Here is a 16,108-nt window from a genome sequence, read left to right as displayed (position 1 = left end):
GTGAAGATCGCAGACATGAAAGCCCAATGAATTCCCAGAAAGAATGGACAATGGGACTTGTAGGTCAGAGTACTGAAACATCAGACAGAACAGTGCTTCTCTTGATAGTTTAATGTTATATTTGCAGCATAAATAAGGCACAATATATGTCAGGGCAAGGGAGGGGGGAGAAGGCATGGCTGGGGGATAACTGCTATGTGGCAAGGGGGAAGGAGGAGGGACGGTCAGGGAGAATAGAGCGAAGCCTCTGCCTCAGCCCCGTCCCAGGAGACTGTGAGAGCCTGCTCACAGGGATCATGCTGAAGTGCGTGGAGGGGAAAGGGAGAAGACAATTTCATAACAAAACAGCCTGTAGCACTGCATCCTCCCACCTGTCAAAGTCCACCACTGGGGACTGGGGAAACCCAGACCCAGAGTCAAGTTCCTTGATGACATGGAGAGGTGTTGCTACATGTCAAGATATACAGATGAACAGAGATAAAACCATAGGTACACACAGCTTTTCAACAGATACCATGTCAGGAGGCTGTAGCCTCCACTGTTGGGGCTGAAGGCTCATCTCCCTGCCTGAAAGGTGTGTGTTGGGGGTGGGGTGAGTGGGAGAACAGGACAGCCGGTCCTTCCTGTAACAAAGAACATGGAGTGACCAGTCTGCAAGGGAATATGGGACAACTCCTGTCCAGACCCACGCAGGACAGGTTTTAGGAGTAAGCAGAGGAAGACAAACCTAGATTCTGAGATGAGTGACACTGTTGTTGTTTTAATGGGAGTGGAGGGAGGGACTGGAGGAAATGGAAAAACATGCTAGTGCTAAGGCAGAGGATGGTACTTAAAATATCCTTGATACCCTGTAAGAATTTCCCAGCTTGCCCCTAAGGCAATGGTTCTCAAACTTTAGTGTGTGTTAGAATCACTTTGAGTGCTTGTTAGAGCCCATCCCCAGAGTTTCTGATTCAGTATGTCTGGGATGGGGCCTGAATGTGCATTTCTAACAAGTTCCCAGATGATGGTCCTGCTGGTCCTGGACTACATTCTGAGAACCACTGCCCTAAGGGAAAGTCAATGAAACTAGTGCTCAAAGCCATTTCTTACAGCTAAATCCTCACTCACCAGTAGTTAATGCTGATGAGATAGCTCTGTGCTACCAGCCCCCATTAAAAAGAGAAACCCTAGCAGCTACAGTACAAACCTGCATCTACAAAGGATGTAAGCTGCCTTAAGCTGCCCTACTCTCCCCAGCCTTTTCTCATTCCAGGGAAGAACTTTACCCCAAAGAGACACGAATGAACTGGTATGGAGGGTGGGAATGTTGGCTAGCAACCACCTACACTCATCCCCGCTGGGTCACCACCCTGGGATGGTGAGGATTTATGTCTGTGTGCACCTGCATGTGTGCAAACAGAAACAGAGATCAGTCTGTACTATGAAGGGAATGATTAGGGTTGTGGGAGGCTGAAGTAGGATGGGGGGCCTCTAATCTGCCTTAGGATCCTCACCTGTCCTGCTGTTCCCTCCGCCCCAGTCAAACAAAAGTCTAAAGAAAGCAGAAAGAGCATATCAACAAAGGCATATGTGATATAGCTAGGAGGACTGGATTCTAAACAGACTGGTTATGACATTAAAAAAAAAGTGTACATTTCCTTCCTGTGTATACAATGTACAATATTAATGAAAAATAATGATTTGGGGATGGGAAGGAAAGAAAAGGGAGCTTTGTGGGGAAGAGCTGTCTTAGGGCTAGCACCTTTAAAGGAGCCTCTCAGTGTGAGCAAACAGGGGGGACTTAGGAACCAGAGGAGGAATATTTTGGTGTCTGCTTGGTGGTTCAGGCTATAGATGGGGTGTGGTTAGGGTTAAGCACCCTGTCTACCAGGATGAGTGGTGCTGGAGGGCAGTAAGTCAGCAAAGGAACTGGAACAACAGAACAGGCACAGGGAAGGCAGCAAAATGAGGTTCAATTAGGCCATCTCCTCTTTTACTGCCACCGAGAGTGTATATAGTCCAGGACTTGGGGCCAAGGAGAGGAGCAGAGGCCGAAGGAAGCCAGTTTTGGGTGTACGGCCAACAGGGAAAGATGAAGTAAAGGAGGCTGTACTCTTTCTAGTCCTTCTAATAGCGTGGGAGGCTCTCTCAGACTTTTCAACTCTAAGCAAGCTTTCTTTTAAGACAATGGGGCATTAAGTCTGTGGACCAGAAGACCTGGTTCTGGCCCCTTTCTCTATGGCCTTGGGTCTCTAGCTGCTGTGTCCTTGGAGTGAAGTGGGAGGCCTGAGTCTTGTGTTCACTTAGAAGAGTCCTCAGGCATCCGCATTCCCAGTCCCTTTTAGAAAGTGTCTTCCCTTAGGCCCCTAGAAAGGCCATGTTCCTTAAAAAGAGCTAAGTGACACCCTCCATGATGTTCTGGTCCAAAGGAGTCTGGAGGGCAAGGTGCAGGGGAGAGTGGCCACACGGCTGGCTGCAGTAACAAGGTAAATGTCATTCCCCTTGACTGCAGGAGAGACTTCAGGGCAAGCAATCGCTCTGCCTTCTAAGTGAGACTAAGGACCAACTAAGGAGCTGTCTGGGGTCGGGGAGGTGCTGTCGTGTTCCTTCCTCATTTCACTGCTGCTTTACTACTAAGGTTCTGCCAATACCTCTCGGTTAGGTCCCCAATACTAACTTCCCACTGATGAAAATGAAATAAGGACTCAGGAGAATTAGACATGGGGATTAAGAAACGAAATAAGACCCTCTACATAAATTAGCCATCCTACACGGGGACAGACTGGCAGGACTCAAACTTCCTCCAAGGCCAAGCAGTGAGGCAGGGCATGTGTGCAGCGACAAACTGATTCTTAACTCGAAAAACACATGACTGAAGGGGGAAGAAAAACAGTCAAGGGTCTTACGAAGGCTCCTTAGGAGCCATAAACGCAGTCAAGCTTTAGGGCAAGGCTACCAGTGGGAAATAAAGATAATAAAAAATAAAGCACAACTAAGGCAGGAGAAAATCCCAGGGAGCAGCCATCTAAAGGAAAAGTCCTGAGCACAAGTTATGGCTGTGAAGTTTAAAGGCAAGTGGAGTCCCTGGAGGTGGTAACCTGCATCCTGACCATCTGCCGTGCCATTTGCTAGTCTGAGTCACCTCAGGGGCTGTTCCTGTTGGGTCCTGGGTGGAGGAGGATGAGAAAACCATGTTTTCTCTCCTTTCTCTTCACCAGGTGTGGCTTCTTCAACACCAGCTCTGAAAAGCAGGAGGGGAAATTAAAAACAAATGCAGTAGAACATGTCCTCTGACTGGCTCACCAATTTATCAGTCTGAGGAGATGGGAATCTTGTAGCTTAGAACATTTCCTCATTCCTCTATGATAGCCAATTTTGGAAGATTAAATAAGAAAGGAAGCTGGCAGTTACTCTGTATGCATGTATAAGACGGAGGTAGGAGAGAGAGAGAAAAGGACATTATTGGCTTGGGCAGATGGCAGAAAGTGGCTCTGGGACAATTGGAAGGGCTTCATACTGAAGGGCTATTAAAGCTGACCTATCTATCCACAGGCCTCTGGCTTTGGACTGCTTCCTATGGCCTTGGTAGAAATTGCATAGTTCAGAGCCAAAGGAAGATGAGGAGTCTGAATGGGGAAGAAAGAGGGACAAAAGGGATGAATTTCCCCCCTGCAACACAACTTTTCAAAGTAAGAATGGCTGAGAGCAACAGCCACCAATTTCCCAGGCAGGTCAGACTCTTCAACAAGCAGGGCTCTTCTGCTGACATCAGTGCTCCACCTCCCCTTCCCGTGCCTCCCCCAATCCTAACTTATACTCAAGAAAACCCACTCAGGACCTCGGCTATGATGCTTCAGGGTCCTGGGGCGTAGACTATGGAGAAGCCTTGCATCCAGGGGGCAGAGAGAAGAAAAGAGCTAAAGAAACGCTACAGAACCAGAGAGACCTAGTGGCTAGGCTCGGAGCCTAGTGAAAGAGAGCGAAGGTAGATCCAGTGAGGACCAGTTGTGAATATCAGACCCTCACTCAGAAAAGAAGACAGATGTGTGAGACTGAGAGATGGGGGGAGAGGGGAGGTGAGGGAGCACAAGAATCCCTTACATGACAGCTTCCAGAGGGCTGCATCAGAACTAATTATAGAAGAGAGCCAGAGGCAGGAATGCAGGCAGGGGGACGAAGAGGGAGAGGCAGGAGTGGAAAGATGACCAAAAGCAATATGTACGCTTTGGCTAGTAAACTCTTGTAAAACATAAAAGAATCAATCTAGTAACTTGATGGAACAAGCTTTAAACTACATTGTTCCTGCCTGTCCTGATGATGAGAACTGAAGGAGGATGGAGTGGGGGATGGGAAGGGAACCAGCCAGTCAGATCCTGGGCTCTTTCCCTTTTCACTACCAAGCAGTATCTAATAAGGCCACAAGATGAGGTTGCCAAGGCTTAGTGGGTGGTGGAAAAGACCCCACCACTAGACTGGGAAAACTCAAGACATAAAATGAGGTACCCAAATAGCTCTGGAAATAAATGAGAAAGGACTAGACCGTTTGAGGTTTCATTTCTCTGTTTTTGTTTTGGTGGCAAGTAGGGAGAAGGACTAAAGTTTATGGAAGAGCTGGGAAATACTGCTACTTCATACATCAAAGGTAACCTTACATTCTCCATAAGTGAATGCTTTAACTAGAATTTACGGAGGGGGAAAAAGGGATAAATAAGCAGCTACTGGGAGACAAAGTCCTGAGTCCATGGGGTGGCTAGGGATGGGTCAGCCATTGATATGCCATCAACTCTAGCCTCCCTCTATCTAGTAGGAAGTGGCATGCTGCTAAGAACCAAGAAGGTAAGAGCCATGGCTTGGTGGAAAGAGAGGGAGCTGAGAAACCAAAACCTAGAAGGACAAGGGTTAGTGTTAAAAGAGACAGGTACACGTGCATGGGCAGGGGTGATTGTTCGGACCATCGGGAAAGGCCTTTGGCTGTGGGTACATCAGAAACGTCCCCCTTGGGGTCTGATCTATGTGGCTCTGGGGCTTGGAGGCTCCTAGTACAGGCGTCAACGTAAATGACCATGTGAGAAAAGCCCCACATCTGACCATTACTCACAACACACAATTTCCCCCCCATATTGCCATGTCCAAGGCAGATGGGAGAGGATAAGATGACATCTCTCTTGGCTCTTGGGCGGGCGAGCTCTGGCTGGGGACCTCTCCACCAGGGGAGGCATCATCTGCCCGCAGACTGAGACTGTGGGGTCATGATCACATGCGACTGTATGGGCATGCTCAGTTCTGTCCTTTGGCTGGCCATCTGAGTGAGGACTGAGGTGGCCACAGCTTCAGCTGCAGAGCGAACGCTGAGGCCATTGCTCGGGGCTGTTGCTGAGCTGTGCTGAATCACAGGGGCTGGAGAACCCGTTGGCTCTGAGCTTTCCTTGGGGCTTTCTGCCAGGAAGGAGGGCAAAAAGCAGAGAGCAAGTGGTTAGAAAACAGAATGGGGAAATAGGCAGAACTACCTTTTGCCATAATTCTAAAGGAGCCCAAAGGAAAATGAAGCCCATGTTTTTAGGGGGGAAAACTTCCCAGAATCTTGGCTTCTAAGCCATAAATGGGCTAGGAAACTGGAAGTTGTGAGAAGAGAAGCAAGCTAGGCCAAAATTAACCCATCTATCCCCATAAAGCAAACCCCCAACATGTTAATTACACTGCCTGGCTTCTAGGTCTCTGCACAGTTCATTACCCCTATTGGGACACACTTCCTCTTATTCATGTCTTTAAAGGTGATTTAAAATAGATCTCTTTTTAGCTATCCTCTCTTGTTAACGCTCACAACATTGCAATCACTCTATTATTTTTAATATTCCTTTAGCATGTAGTTGCACCACAGGTAAACCTGATAAATATCAAGCTACAATCCAATGATGTTATGAATGACCAGTCCTTGGCCAAGGTTCAGTTAACACAACCAACTACAAAGAGGTCTATCAGACCCTCCTGACTATTAACTAGCTATAGGCATTAACGATTTAACACATTTACTTTGAGCTACACCACTCCACCTAAAGAGACAGTAACTTTTATTACTAAACACAAATGTCTGAGCTGCATACAAAGGTAACTGCATGTTGCTTAACAGTCAAGGAGTTTCACTGAACATCAGATAGCCTCTCTGGCTATTTAAACAGAGATGTGTAGAATAAGGGCAAAATTTCAATAGTTGGTTGCATTTCTGACCTCCTGATAAATGCCTGAGTCTTCTTTCAGGATTCAAATACTACCTCCTCGGGCTTCCCTGGTGGCGCAGTGGTTGAGAGTCCGCCTGCCGATGCAGGGGACTAGGGTTCGTGCCCCGATCCCGGAAGATCCCACATGCCGCGGAGCGGCTGGGCCCGCGAGCCATGGCCGCGGAGCCTGTGTGTCCGGAGCCTGTGCTCCGCAACGGGAGAGGCCACAGCAGTGAGAGGCCCGCGTACAGCAAAAAATAAAAAAAAAAAAAAAACAAATACTACCTCCTCTGTGAAGCCTTCTTTGTTACGCTCAGGAAATTAGCTATTTCATCGTTGGTGCTTTCAGAGCATACATTCATTTATTCATCAAATATTTACTGAGTATTGCCCGTGTGCCAGGCATTAGGGTATATAAAGAATAGACAGGCTCCTTGTCCTCAGGAAGTTCCCAGTCTAGGGGCTCTTTGGGCTATCTGTGCTTACCTTACCCATGGGTTGACATGTTTATCTCCTCATAACCCTATGAGTCTCTCAGAGATAGGAGAGTGTCTCGTTTGTCTTATGTCAGGTACCTACCACTATGTCCATACCACACAGTAGGAACTAAATACATCTTTGCTGTAACAAATAGGTAATTTCAAAGACTGACTATCTGTCAGAGTTCTTGTAGGGACTGAATAGAAACCTTACTGTATATAGACTTCATACTGATAAATACTCAGTCCTTGTCATCCTTAGCCCATCAAAAGGATTGAAATAGTTGATCACTAAACTTCTTGAAACACTTTCTTATCCTGGCTTACAGAACACCACACTCAGCTACTCAGCTGGTTTTCCTCCTACCTGCTTGGCTACTCATTCTCAGTCTCTCTTGTGGGTCCTTTCTCATCTCTCTGACCTCTAAGTATTGGAGTACCCAGGGCTCAGTCCTGGAACTTCTCTTTTTCTACCTATGTGCTCTCTTTGACAATAACATTTCATCCAGTTTCATGGCTTTAAAAACTATCCATATTCTGCTGACTCCCAAAGTTGTACCTTCAGCCTTTCCTCTGAACTGCAGACCCATACAACCAGCTGCCTGCTTGACAGCTCCACCTGCAAGCCTAAGAGGCTTCCAAACCTGAGCTCCCGATATACCACCCAATCCATTTCTTCCTACACTTTCCCCTATCTCAATCAATGGCAACTCCGTTCCTGCAGTCGCTCAGTCCAAAACCTTTGGTGCGATTTTTGATTTTCTTTTTCCTCACGTATACTGCCCCATCTGGCCGTCATCAAACCTTGTCACTCTAACTTCGAAATATATCCTGAATTAAATCCCTTCTCACCACTTGCACTACCGCCATCCAGTCCAAGGCTCCTTCACCTCTCGCTCCTATGACTGTGATAGCCCCACTAAGTGGACTGCCTGCTTCTGCCCATGCATTCCTCACTCTCTAACAGAGTGACCCTGTTCGGAATAAGTCAGATCAGTCATGTCACTATTCTGCTGAAAACAACCCTCTAATGATCCCAAAGCAGAGTATAAGCTAAGGTCCTCACTATGACCAATGAGGCCCTAAAGGAAAATGCTTCCACTACCTCCCCTACCTCATCTCCAAACAGTCTCCATTCTCCATCCTCTCCAATCCAGCCACACTAGCCTCCTTGGTGTTCCTAGAATGTGCCAGACACTCTCCCACTTTGGGTCTTTGCATCTGCTGTTCCTCCTGCTTGCAGTACTTTTCTCCCATATTAATGCATGGCTATAGCTCCCTCACTTCCTGAAGGTCTTGTCAAAAGACACCTCATCAAAAATTTCAACCCTGCTGCTAACATTTCATATTCCTCTTTCTTGTTTTATTTTTGTCTTCCAAGCATTTATTCTTATCTAACATACTATATATATTGTACCTATTTATCTAGTTCATTGTCTGTCTCACCTACTAAAATATAAGCCCCTCACGGGCAGGGACTTTAATCTAATCTATTTGGTTCCCTATTATGTCCTCAGCATGTAAAACAGTGCCTGGCACAGAACAGGCTCAACCAATATCTGACTAATGAATGAATGTACCCTGAAGTACACATTAAAATTAAAATTTAAATTAGAGATGTTTAAAATTGGTGATGTGGTTACTCTTTTTCTATGGGAACACATCTCTGAAATGATAAAGACATTAGTGGAAAAATAATTCAATATATCAAATTTGATAGCCAACATTTCTATGAATTTATTTAATTTGTAAAGGAAAATGATTTATTAGTTTTTACTGTCCATAAGCAAATTATTCACAGTAATTTTAATTTCAGGATTGTGCTTATCCTGAGCATGACTCTGTGACCAGCTCTTCCTAGCACTATATTATTTGTGCTCACAGTTGACAAACTGAAACCAACATTAGCCCATCATTGGAAAGATAAAATGTACCACCAAATCTCAATGCTTAACAAACCCCAATGTATCAGCTGCTGTTATATCCTCTTGAGGCCGAGATAGTGGCTTTGGAATAAGAAGAGCTGGATGTGCATCTTGGCTCTGCCACTTCACCAACTGTGCAACTTCAGGTAAGTGACTAATCTGAGTGCAGTTTTCTCGTGTATAAACACAGGTAATATCTATTTCATGAGAGGACTGGGAAGATGGTCGAGTGCCTCACACAAAGTAGGTACCCAATACATATTGCTACCCTTTTTCTCCAACTACAATAGATAATTAGGACAACTATATTGTTCTCAAAAAATTTTTTTGATAGGACTGGTTGTTCCACAAAGGCTGCTCACTTGTCAGTCTGGGCCCCCCAGAACATTCAGAATGGGGTTATAAAATTATAAAGAGTTGAGACACTCATTATATGCAGTGTACTGACTGAGTGATCTTGCTTAGGTTGTGAGCCACTCACCTAAATAGCCTTGGGTCTTCTTCTGTAGTGCTGTGACCGGGCAGTCTTTATGAGCTAACAGCAGCTGTTTCAATTGAGCCACCTCATTGCGTAGTAATGTGACTTCATTCTGAGGAGGAAGGGAAGAAAAGAGTGTGACGAAAATTTATGCGCCACTCTTGAACCCCCCGTAGCTATGCCCAAAGTGAGGACAGAATGCCGTCTGGATTTTCTCCCTCAAATCTGGGAAAGATCCAGCAAGGCTTTAAGACGGCCCAGGGCCAATACAGCCATGAATTCAATGACAGGAGCTGCTTACAGTGATAGAAGGCATTTTAAATAGAAAAATTACTCCTATTCAGGATCAATACGATTACACCAAAATTAATAATGCATATGTCCTTTGATTAAGAAAGCTAACTTCCAGGAATCTATTTAACAGAGCTATCTACTCAAGTGCATACAATGCACACTGCAGCACTGCTGTTCTGGCAAAAAATTAGAAACATTCTAAATATCCATACCTTATAACATAACTTACACTATAGAATGCTACAAACACGAGGCAGCTCCTCTGTATACATGGCTAGATCTCCAGGAGATGCTGTTTTATGTTACAACAGACAGTCCCTCCCTGACTCCCCCACAAAAGCTATAAATGAAAAAAATATTAGAAATACATACATGTCTGGTAGGTACACACCAAACTTATCTACAAGGAAGAGAATGAGACTAGGAAAGACATATTGAAGAGAGACTTTATTTTTAATCTGTACCTCTGTGTGTGTATATATGACCTTTGTAATGGAATATTTTAATAAATAATCAGAAGAAGGGAAAATAATATTCAAGAAAATATCTGGGGACTTCCCTGGTGGTTCAGTGGTTAAGAATCCACCTGCCAATGCAGGGGACATGGGTTCAAGCCCTGGTCCGGGAAGATCCCACATGCTGCGTGGGAAGATCCCACATGCCGTGGAGCAACTAAGCCCGTGCGCCACAATTACTGAGCCCACACTCTAGAGCCCGCGAGCCACAACTACTGAGCCCGCATTCTGCAACTACTAAAGCCTGCGCGCCTAGAGCCCATGCTCTGCAACAAGAGAAGCCACCGCAATGAGAAGCCCGCGCACAAGCAAGAGTAGCTCCTGCTCGCCGCAACTAGAGAAAGCCTGCGTGCAGCAAAGAAGACCCAGCACAGCCAAAAATAAATAAATAAGAAAATATCTGTATTATAACCGTTCTATTTGTGTTTGCATGGTTTTTTCTTTCTTTTCTTAAGCTGCGTTACCTGGGCAAATACTTTCCCTTTGGGTGTTCCACTACCCCTGTCAGATTCTACTGATGACTTAAAAAGAGCACCCTGGGGCGCTTAATCTAATTCCCTTCATCCAAACTGGTCTATGGATGACTCGTTCTAGTAGCAGATTTGGGAGTAGTGGTGAGTGTCCTTTCCAGTCCCCGGGGAAGAGGTTTCAACTCTGACTGTTAAGACATTCTTTCTGCATTCTCCCTGGCGTATGTTCTGGATCTGTCTTAATTTAAAGAATTATCATCTTCTAGTATATCATCCCACTTTTTCCTGATTCAATCTGACTTTCCAGATTCAACAATCCTCATAATCACCCAGGACACACTCACACTCAGCTGAATGTTCTGAGACGTGAGTTCCTCAGCCTTCTTCTCTAGGGAGGACACCCACAGCTTCCGCTTTTGACGGCAGCGCGAGGCTGCGGCCCGGTTGCGCTCCAGAAAGCGCTGCCGCCGCTCATCTGGATCTTCATCCACCGTGCGCCGACGCCGCCCTCCGGTACTAGGAGTGGGTTGGGCTGGTGAGACCTGTTGCCCAGAAGGAAGAGGAGTTACTTGAAGGGAATGTCAGTGCTTTCCAAACTAAACCTGACGTAAGCTCTGGCAAAGATCTGGTGAAAGTATGTACCAGTCTCTGTAACCACAGCAAGTCTCATTACTATGTCCCTTAGCTTCTCTTCTGTAGTATTTCCTCATTCTGTCTCCTGTTTTCTTTCAGTCTTCTCAGTTCCATACTCTGATTATTTCTGAGACAGACAAACAAAATGAAACTAGGATCACTTTTTGTTTCTTAACAGGAAATCTTGTAGGCAGGGAAATTATAATCAAGGGAGGTGTCAGGGGAAATTTTAGGGAGACTATGGAATAAAAAATTGGAGAATCACCTATCTGGTCAAGCAATATATACAAATAACTGTGTGCTACAAGTTTCAGAAAAGGAGAAAAGATTTTAGTATCAGTGAGATATGAGCTATCATGGAGATATATGAATTCGTATATTCTTTTTTTTTTGGGCCACACCGCACGGCTTGCAGGATCTCAATTCCCCGACCAGGGATTAAACCTGGGCCACAGCAGTGAAAGGCCAGAATCCTAACCACTAGGCCACCAGGGAACTCCCAATATATTCTTTTTATTTAAATCAGTTAATCATCCTCAGCAACCCCCCCGCTTCCTGCCTTGTTTGTTCTGTTTGTTTTTAAAGAGAAAAACATTTTTTAATCCCTTTACAAATTGGCGATTTAAGACTGTCTTTTGTTTTTAAACTTCAGGCTGACGTCTCTTGTCTCCAAAGCACTTTTGAATCATCTTCCTTTTCTGTTAGCTGGTATGTGTTCAAAGAAGATAGACCAATTTTATAATAACGGTCAAAATTAAAATATAGAAAGGTCAACCATCTGTATAAAAGAAACTATGTAATGTAAAACAACGCCAAAAATAAATTCTTCCTGAATCTGTTGCTATTAGAGAACATCTATATTGGTAGTTCCCAAATGCCAGAGCTCACATTAGTTGCACGAGAATAAGCATAAGCTTATAAGAAAACAGAATTTTATTCTACTTCAGGCCCTACTGAATCATGTTCTCCGTTAACACAGATAATGAAGAGATCATTTTATTTATTCAGATTAATATTCTCTCTCCTAAAAGAAAAAAAGTGGAGAGGAAATTTCAAACTTTTTTAATGAGCTACAGGCCTTGGGGTCATTGCTTCTCACTGTACTTAGGGAAGTTTACACAAATTCTCCTGTGATTTTCAATTTCCTCTTTGTCCGGAGCTCACTGGAGCACATGTAAAGACTGGCGCTTGAGGAGGAGAATGGGGAAAAGGAAATGATAGGTTCCTATTCTCTCATAGGCAACTCAACAAGACATGCAGGGAATGGACGTAAAAGAACAGACCAAGAGAAAGACAGGAAGAATAAGAAGGAAAGGAATTAGTGGTAACTAAAAAATAAGTCATGTCATTTCCTCAAGACGGGAAGCAGCACAACTTGGGCAAGAGGACTACTGCTTTACCATTTCCAGAAGGGACTGGCATTAGAAGGGGTTACAGGAGGGTGGGCAGGCTTAGCTTCCAACAAGAAAACTCAGATGAAAGCTTTTGTTGTTGGCCAAGCTTTAAGGCGGCATATGGTCATTAAATGTTAGGACATGTGGTGGTAACTGATAAAGCAGGTGGTGACATCAGGAAAAGGGGATGGGCAAAAGATGTAACTCTAGAAACTGATCTCAGGTTGTTGTCACTAACCAGTACAGACAATATGAAAACTGAGGCCTATTCAGTTTTCAAAGAAAATTAGTAAACTGAGGCCTCCTTGAAAAAAAGAGTTGGGCTTCTAAATGGGATCCCTCTGGCTTTTTTAAGACTTTAATTTCTCCCGATAAAAAGACATTCAATTGATAAGGAAAAAGTGTTTTTTGGGGATGTGTATTTGTTTACTGAGCCATCTTAATACTGTGACATCACATTTTATTAATATATTGTTTTTCTTTTTTTTTTGGCTGTGTTGGGTCTTCACTGTTATGTGCAGGCTTTCTTTAGTTGTGGCGAGCGGGGGCTAGTCTTCACTGTGGTGCGCAGGCTTCTCACTGCAGTGGCTTCTCTTGTTGCGGAGCGCGGGCTCTAGGCATGCGGGCTTCAGTAGTTGTGGCACGTGGGCCCTAGAGTGCGTGGGCTTCAGTGGTTGCGGCGCATGGGCTAAGTAGTTATGGCACGTGGGCTCTAGGCACACGTGCTTCCGTAGTCGTGGCGTGTGGGCTCAGTAGCTGTGGCTCGTGGGCTCTAGAGTGCAGGCTCAGTAGCTGTGGTACACAGGCTTAGTTGCTCTGCGGCACGTGGGATCTTCCCGGACTAGGGCTCGAACCCGTGTCCCCTGCATTGGCAGGTGGATTCTTAACCACTGCATCACCAGGGAAGTCCCTAATATATTGTTATTATCTGATTTTTGCTATAAATCTAATCAGGTAAGTTTTTTTAGGCGGGTGGGGGGTAAGACCTAAGATAGGAGAGACTAGGGGAAGCCTCCTTTGGTGTACAGAGTGGTTTGAAGTGAGGTCCTGTCACATTTTAGAGGGTTCTGCAGATACAGCATTCACATATAGAAATAACCAAAGAGCAGAAAACAAAAACTGAGACCTCCTCTGTGACAGTCCTGCATTATCCAGTCTGTTTGCATTTAGTACAACCCAAGGATGGATAAAGAATAGTGCATTTTGCTACTTTCAAACTGTCAACAAGAACCAAAAAGTGCAGGTAGATGCCCAGAATGCTGAAATCCACTCTTCTTTAATTTTCTTGCTCCTTGAAAAAACAGATATGACTTATAGAGTAATGGTGACACAAACTGGTTCCCCCATCCAAGGGTCTAACTGACCTGTGGCTGGGCAGGGGATGGGGCGTCAGGGTGCTGGATGAGGATCTGGCTTTGCTCTGGACGGGCTGTCACCATGGTGCTGGCAGTCCCCACCACCATTCCACAGCCACCATTGATTGAGGAGACTTGGTGGGTTAGGGTAGCTTTTAGTCTCTGTAGGAAAAGATAAGAAAAAATAGCTTGTCAAGGGTGAGATTCTATCAAGGGTGAGAAGAGTGGGCTTAGATTTTATTACTGATGTTACAGACAACTAAAATTCCCACACTGATTTTCCCTTAACAGAGGGATTAAAAGAAAATGACAGGGAGAGAGAATGTGCACATGATCCCTAAAACACCTACTCTGTCCCCTCACTATCATCCTGGGCACAGTTGGAGGGCGGGGGTTGCTGAAGCTATAGAGTCCAGATGCAAGCTCTCTCCTGGAACCTGGCCAGGGGCTGGTTATTATGCAGTTATTCACCTCCTGGCCAGCTCTCCTGCCCACTCATCCACCCCTCCATCTGTCACCCTGGAACTGAAACAGCAAGAGTTCCATTCCAAACAATCTGTGCTGCTTCTTTTCACTGCCATGGTCTATGTACCAGGCTCTAAAGGTGGAAGAGAGGAGATACAAGTCATGAATCAGGGTCTTTTCTTCTCCGGACCCCACAACTGGGTGGGTCTTTAGCTCTGCAAGCCCTGGAAGATACCACTTCTTTCAGAAGAGCCAGCATTGCCCCGGGCTGGGATGTACTCACCATCTTGGCTTCTGATGGCATAGGGTGGCCGGAGGGAGAAATGGAACCACTGCTGTTCACTGGTGGGCCAGGGATACCAGGAATGTTGGGCACCATAGACACAGGTCTGGCCAGCTGGATCCAGAGAAGGAAGAAAACCCAGAAGAGAACATAATGCTATTAGTGGGGCAACAGCTTCCCCAAATGAAGTGCTTTTGAGGTTGGCACATTTGGGCCTGTTCTGTGCAACCTGCCCACAGGGCATGCAGAAACAGCCTGGGAAATACCGTCCCCCAGGGAGCACCACAGGACAGGGGATCTAATCCTTCAGTGCTATGACAACTTCTATGGGAAAGGCTGAGGCTGTATCTTGAGGAAAGTGGTGAGCAATTTGTGAGGTACTTAGTGCCAAGTGAAATCAACCAATCAGCAGGCTGGCAAAATCAATTCTTAGACCAGGAGCCAATTGTCCAGATGAGCCTTTGTCTAGTGTTCCATAGGGCTGGATTGGCAGAGGTTAGTGAAGAGTATGGGCAGGCTGCCATGTTCAACGACTACAGATCAGAGCCCACGTTTCCCTGGGGCTCATGTGTGTTTATGAGCATTCAGGTGGAAGGGAGGGGTTAATGTCTTGGTAGGGTTGGCTGCCCCAACTTCAGAGCTCACCGATATAACAGAAGGCATCTGTACCGGAGGCCCTGGCAGCACAGGCATGGTCTGTCCATTAGCAAGATGCATGACGAGAGGGAGGGAGCCAGTGGGAGACCTAGAGGAAATATGAAGTGGAATGCTCATAATACAGACCCTTTTGCCAATGATCCTCCTCCTATAATTACAGCAGATTTCCCAGTCTTTTCTAGTAGCGTTGTAAAATCTTGGCACCCTCATGCAGGTGGATAAAGCAGGGAATGCTACTTACCTTACCTTACAGATGGAGAGAAATCGCAAGATCTTTACACCTTGCAAATTAAATGCACCACTGAATTCAAGTGGGTGGGAAGCTAATCCTATTAAGAGTTTAGAACAATTAAATAAACATCCCTACCACTGGCATGTATAAATTCTGTCTTGCCTTAGGCAAGGAATACTTTGACCAAAGCTGCCATTTTGCAAAGCTGAATTATGTCATATGATAGCCAAATCTGAGTAAGTTCCTCCTGTTTCTTTCCACGTTTTGCTCTGCTCTAAGAAAGAAGCCATCCCTTTGTATTTTTCTTAGTGGGTCTAGAGAACAATAAACTTTTAGAGACTGAAGCCTGACAACAACCTCTTAACCACCATGGGTACCTGGGGACAGGATCTGAAGTCATCCCATTAGGAAATCTGTATGGGCCATGCTGGGAGTGAAGACAAAATTAGGAAGAGCAAAGACCAAGAACCCTAACTGGGACTGAGGGGAACAACCAGACTTAAAAAAGATGACTTGGGCTTCCCTGGTGGCGCAGTGGTTGAGAGTCCGCCTGCTGATGCAGGAGACACGGGTTCGTGCCCTGGTCCAGGAAGATCCCACATGCCGTGGAGCGGCTGGGCGCATGAGCCACGGCCGCTGAGCCTGCGCATCCAGAGCCTGTGCTCTGCAACGGGAGAGGCCACAACAGTGAGAGGCCCGCGTACCGCAAAAAAAAAAAAAAGATGACCTAA

The 16,108-nt window shown here is 45.6% G+C and overlaps 1 protein-coding gene across 11 annotated transcripts in view; it reads right to left on the bottom strand.

The window, feature by feature from the left end:
* Positions 1-96: 96 nt before the first annotated feature.
* LOC132499457 (cyclic AMP-dependent transcription factor ATF-7) overlaps positions 97-16,108 on the bottom strand; it is a 93,466-nt gene continuing 77,454 nt past the window's right edge. For 10 of the 11 annotated variants that reach the window (XM_060114121.1, XM_060114111.1, XM_060114116.1 and 7 more), the window contains 6 exons: positions 15,134-15,233; positions 14,489-14,602; positions 13,750-13,902; positions 10,703-10,900; positions 9,083-9,191; positions 97-5,418 (listed from right to left, as the gene is read on the bottom strand). In XM_060114121.1, coding sequence (XP_059970104.1) covers positions 5,201-5,418; positions 9,083-9,191; positions 10,703-10,900; positions 13,750-13,902; positions 14,489-14,602; positions 15,134-15,233 — 892 coding nt within the window. In that variant the 3' untranslated portion in view covers positions 97-5,200. The remainder of the gene's footprint in view (positions 5,419-9,082; positions 9,192-10,702; positions 10,901-13,749; positions 13,903-14,488; positions 14,603-15,133; positions 15,234-16,108) is intronic. The other variant, XM_060114120.1, reaches the window with a different exon arrangement.

Source organism: Mesoplodon densirostris, chromosome 11, assembly GCF_025265405.1.
Source record: "Mesoplodon densirostris isolate mMesDen1 chromosome 11, mMesDen1 primary haplotype, whole genome shotgun sequence".
Lineage (NCBI taxonomy): Eukaryota > Metazoa > Chordata > Mammalia > Artiodactyla > Ziphiidae > Mesoplodon > Mesoplodon densirostris.
This window is presented reverse-complemented; position numbering and strand designations above follow the sequence as displayed.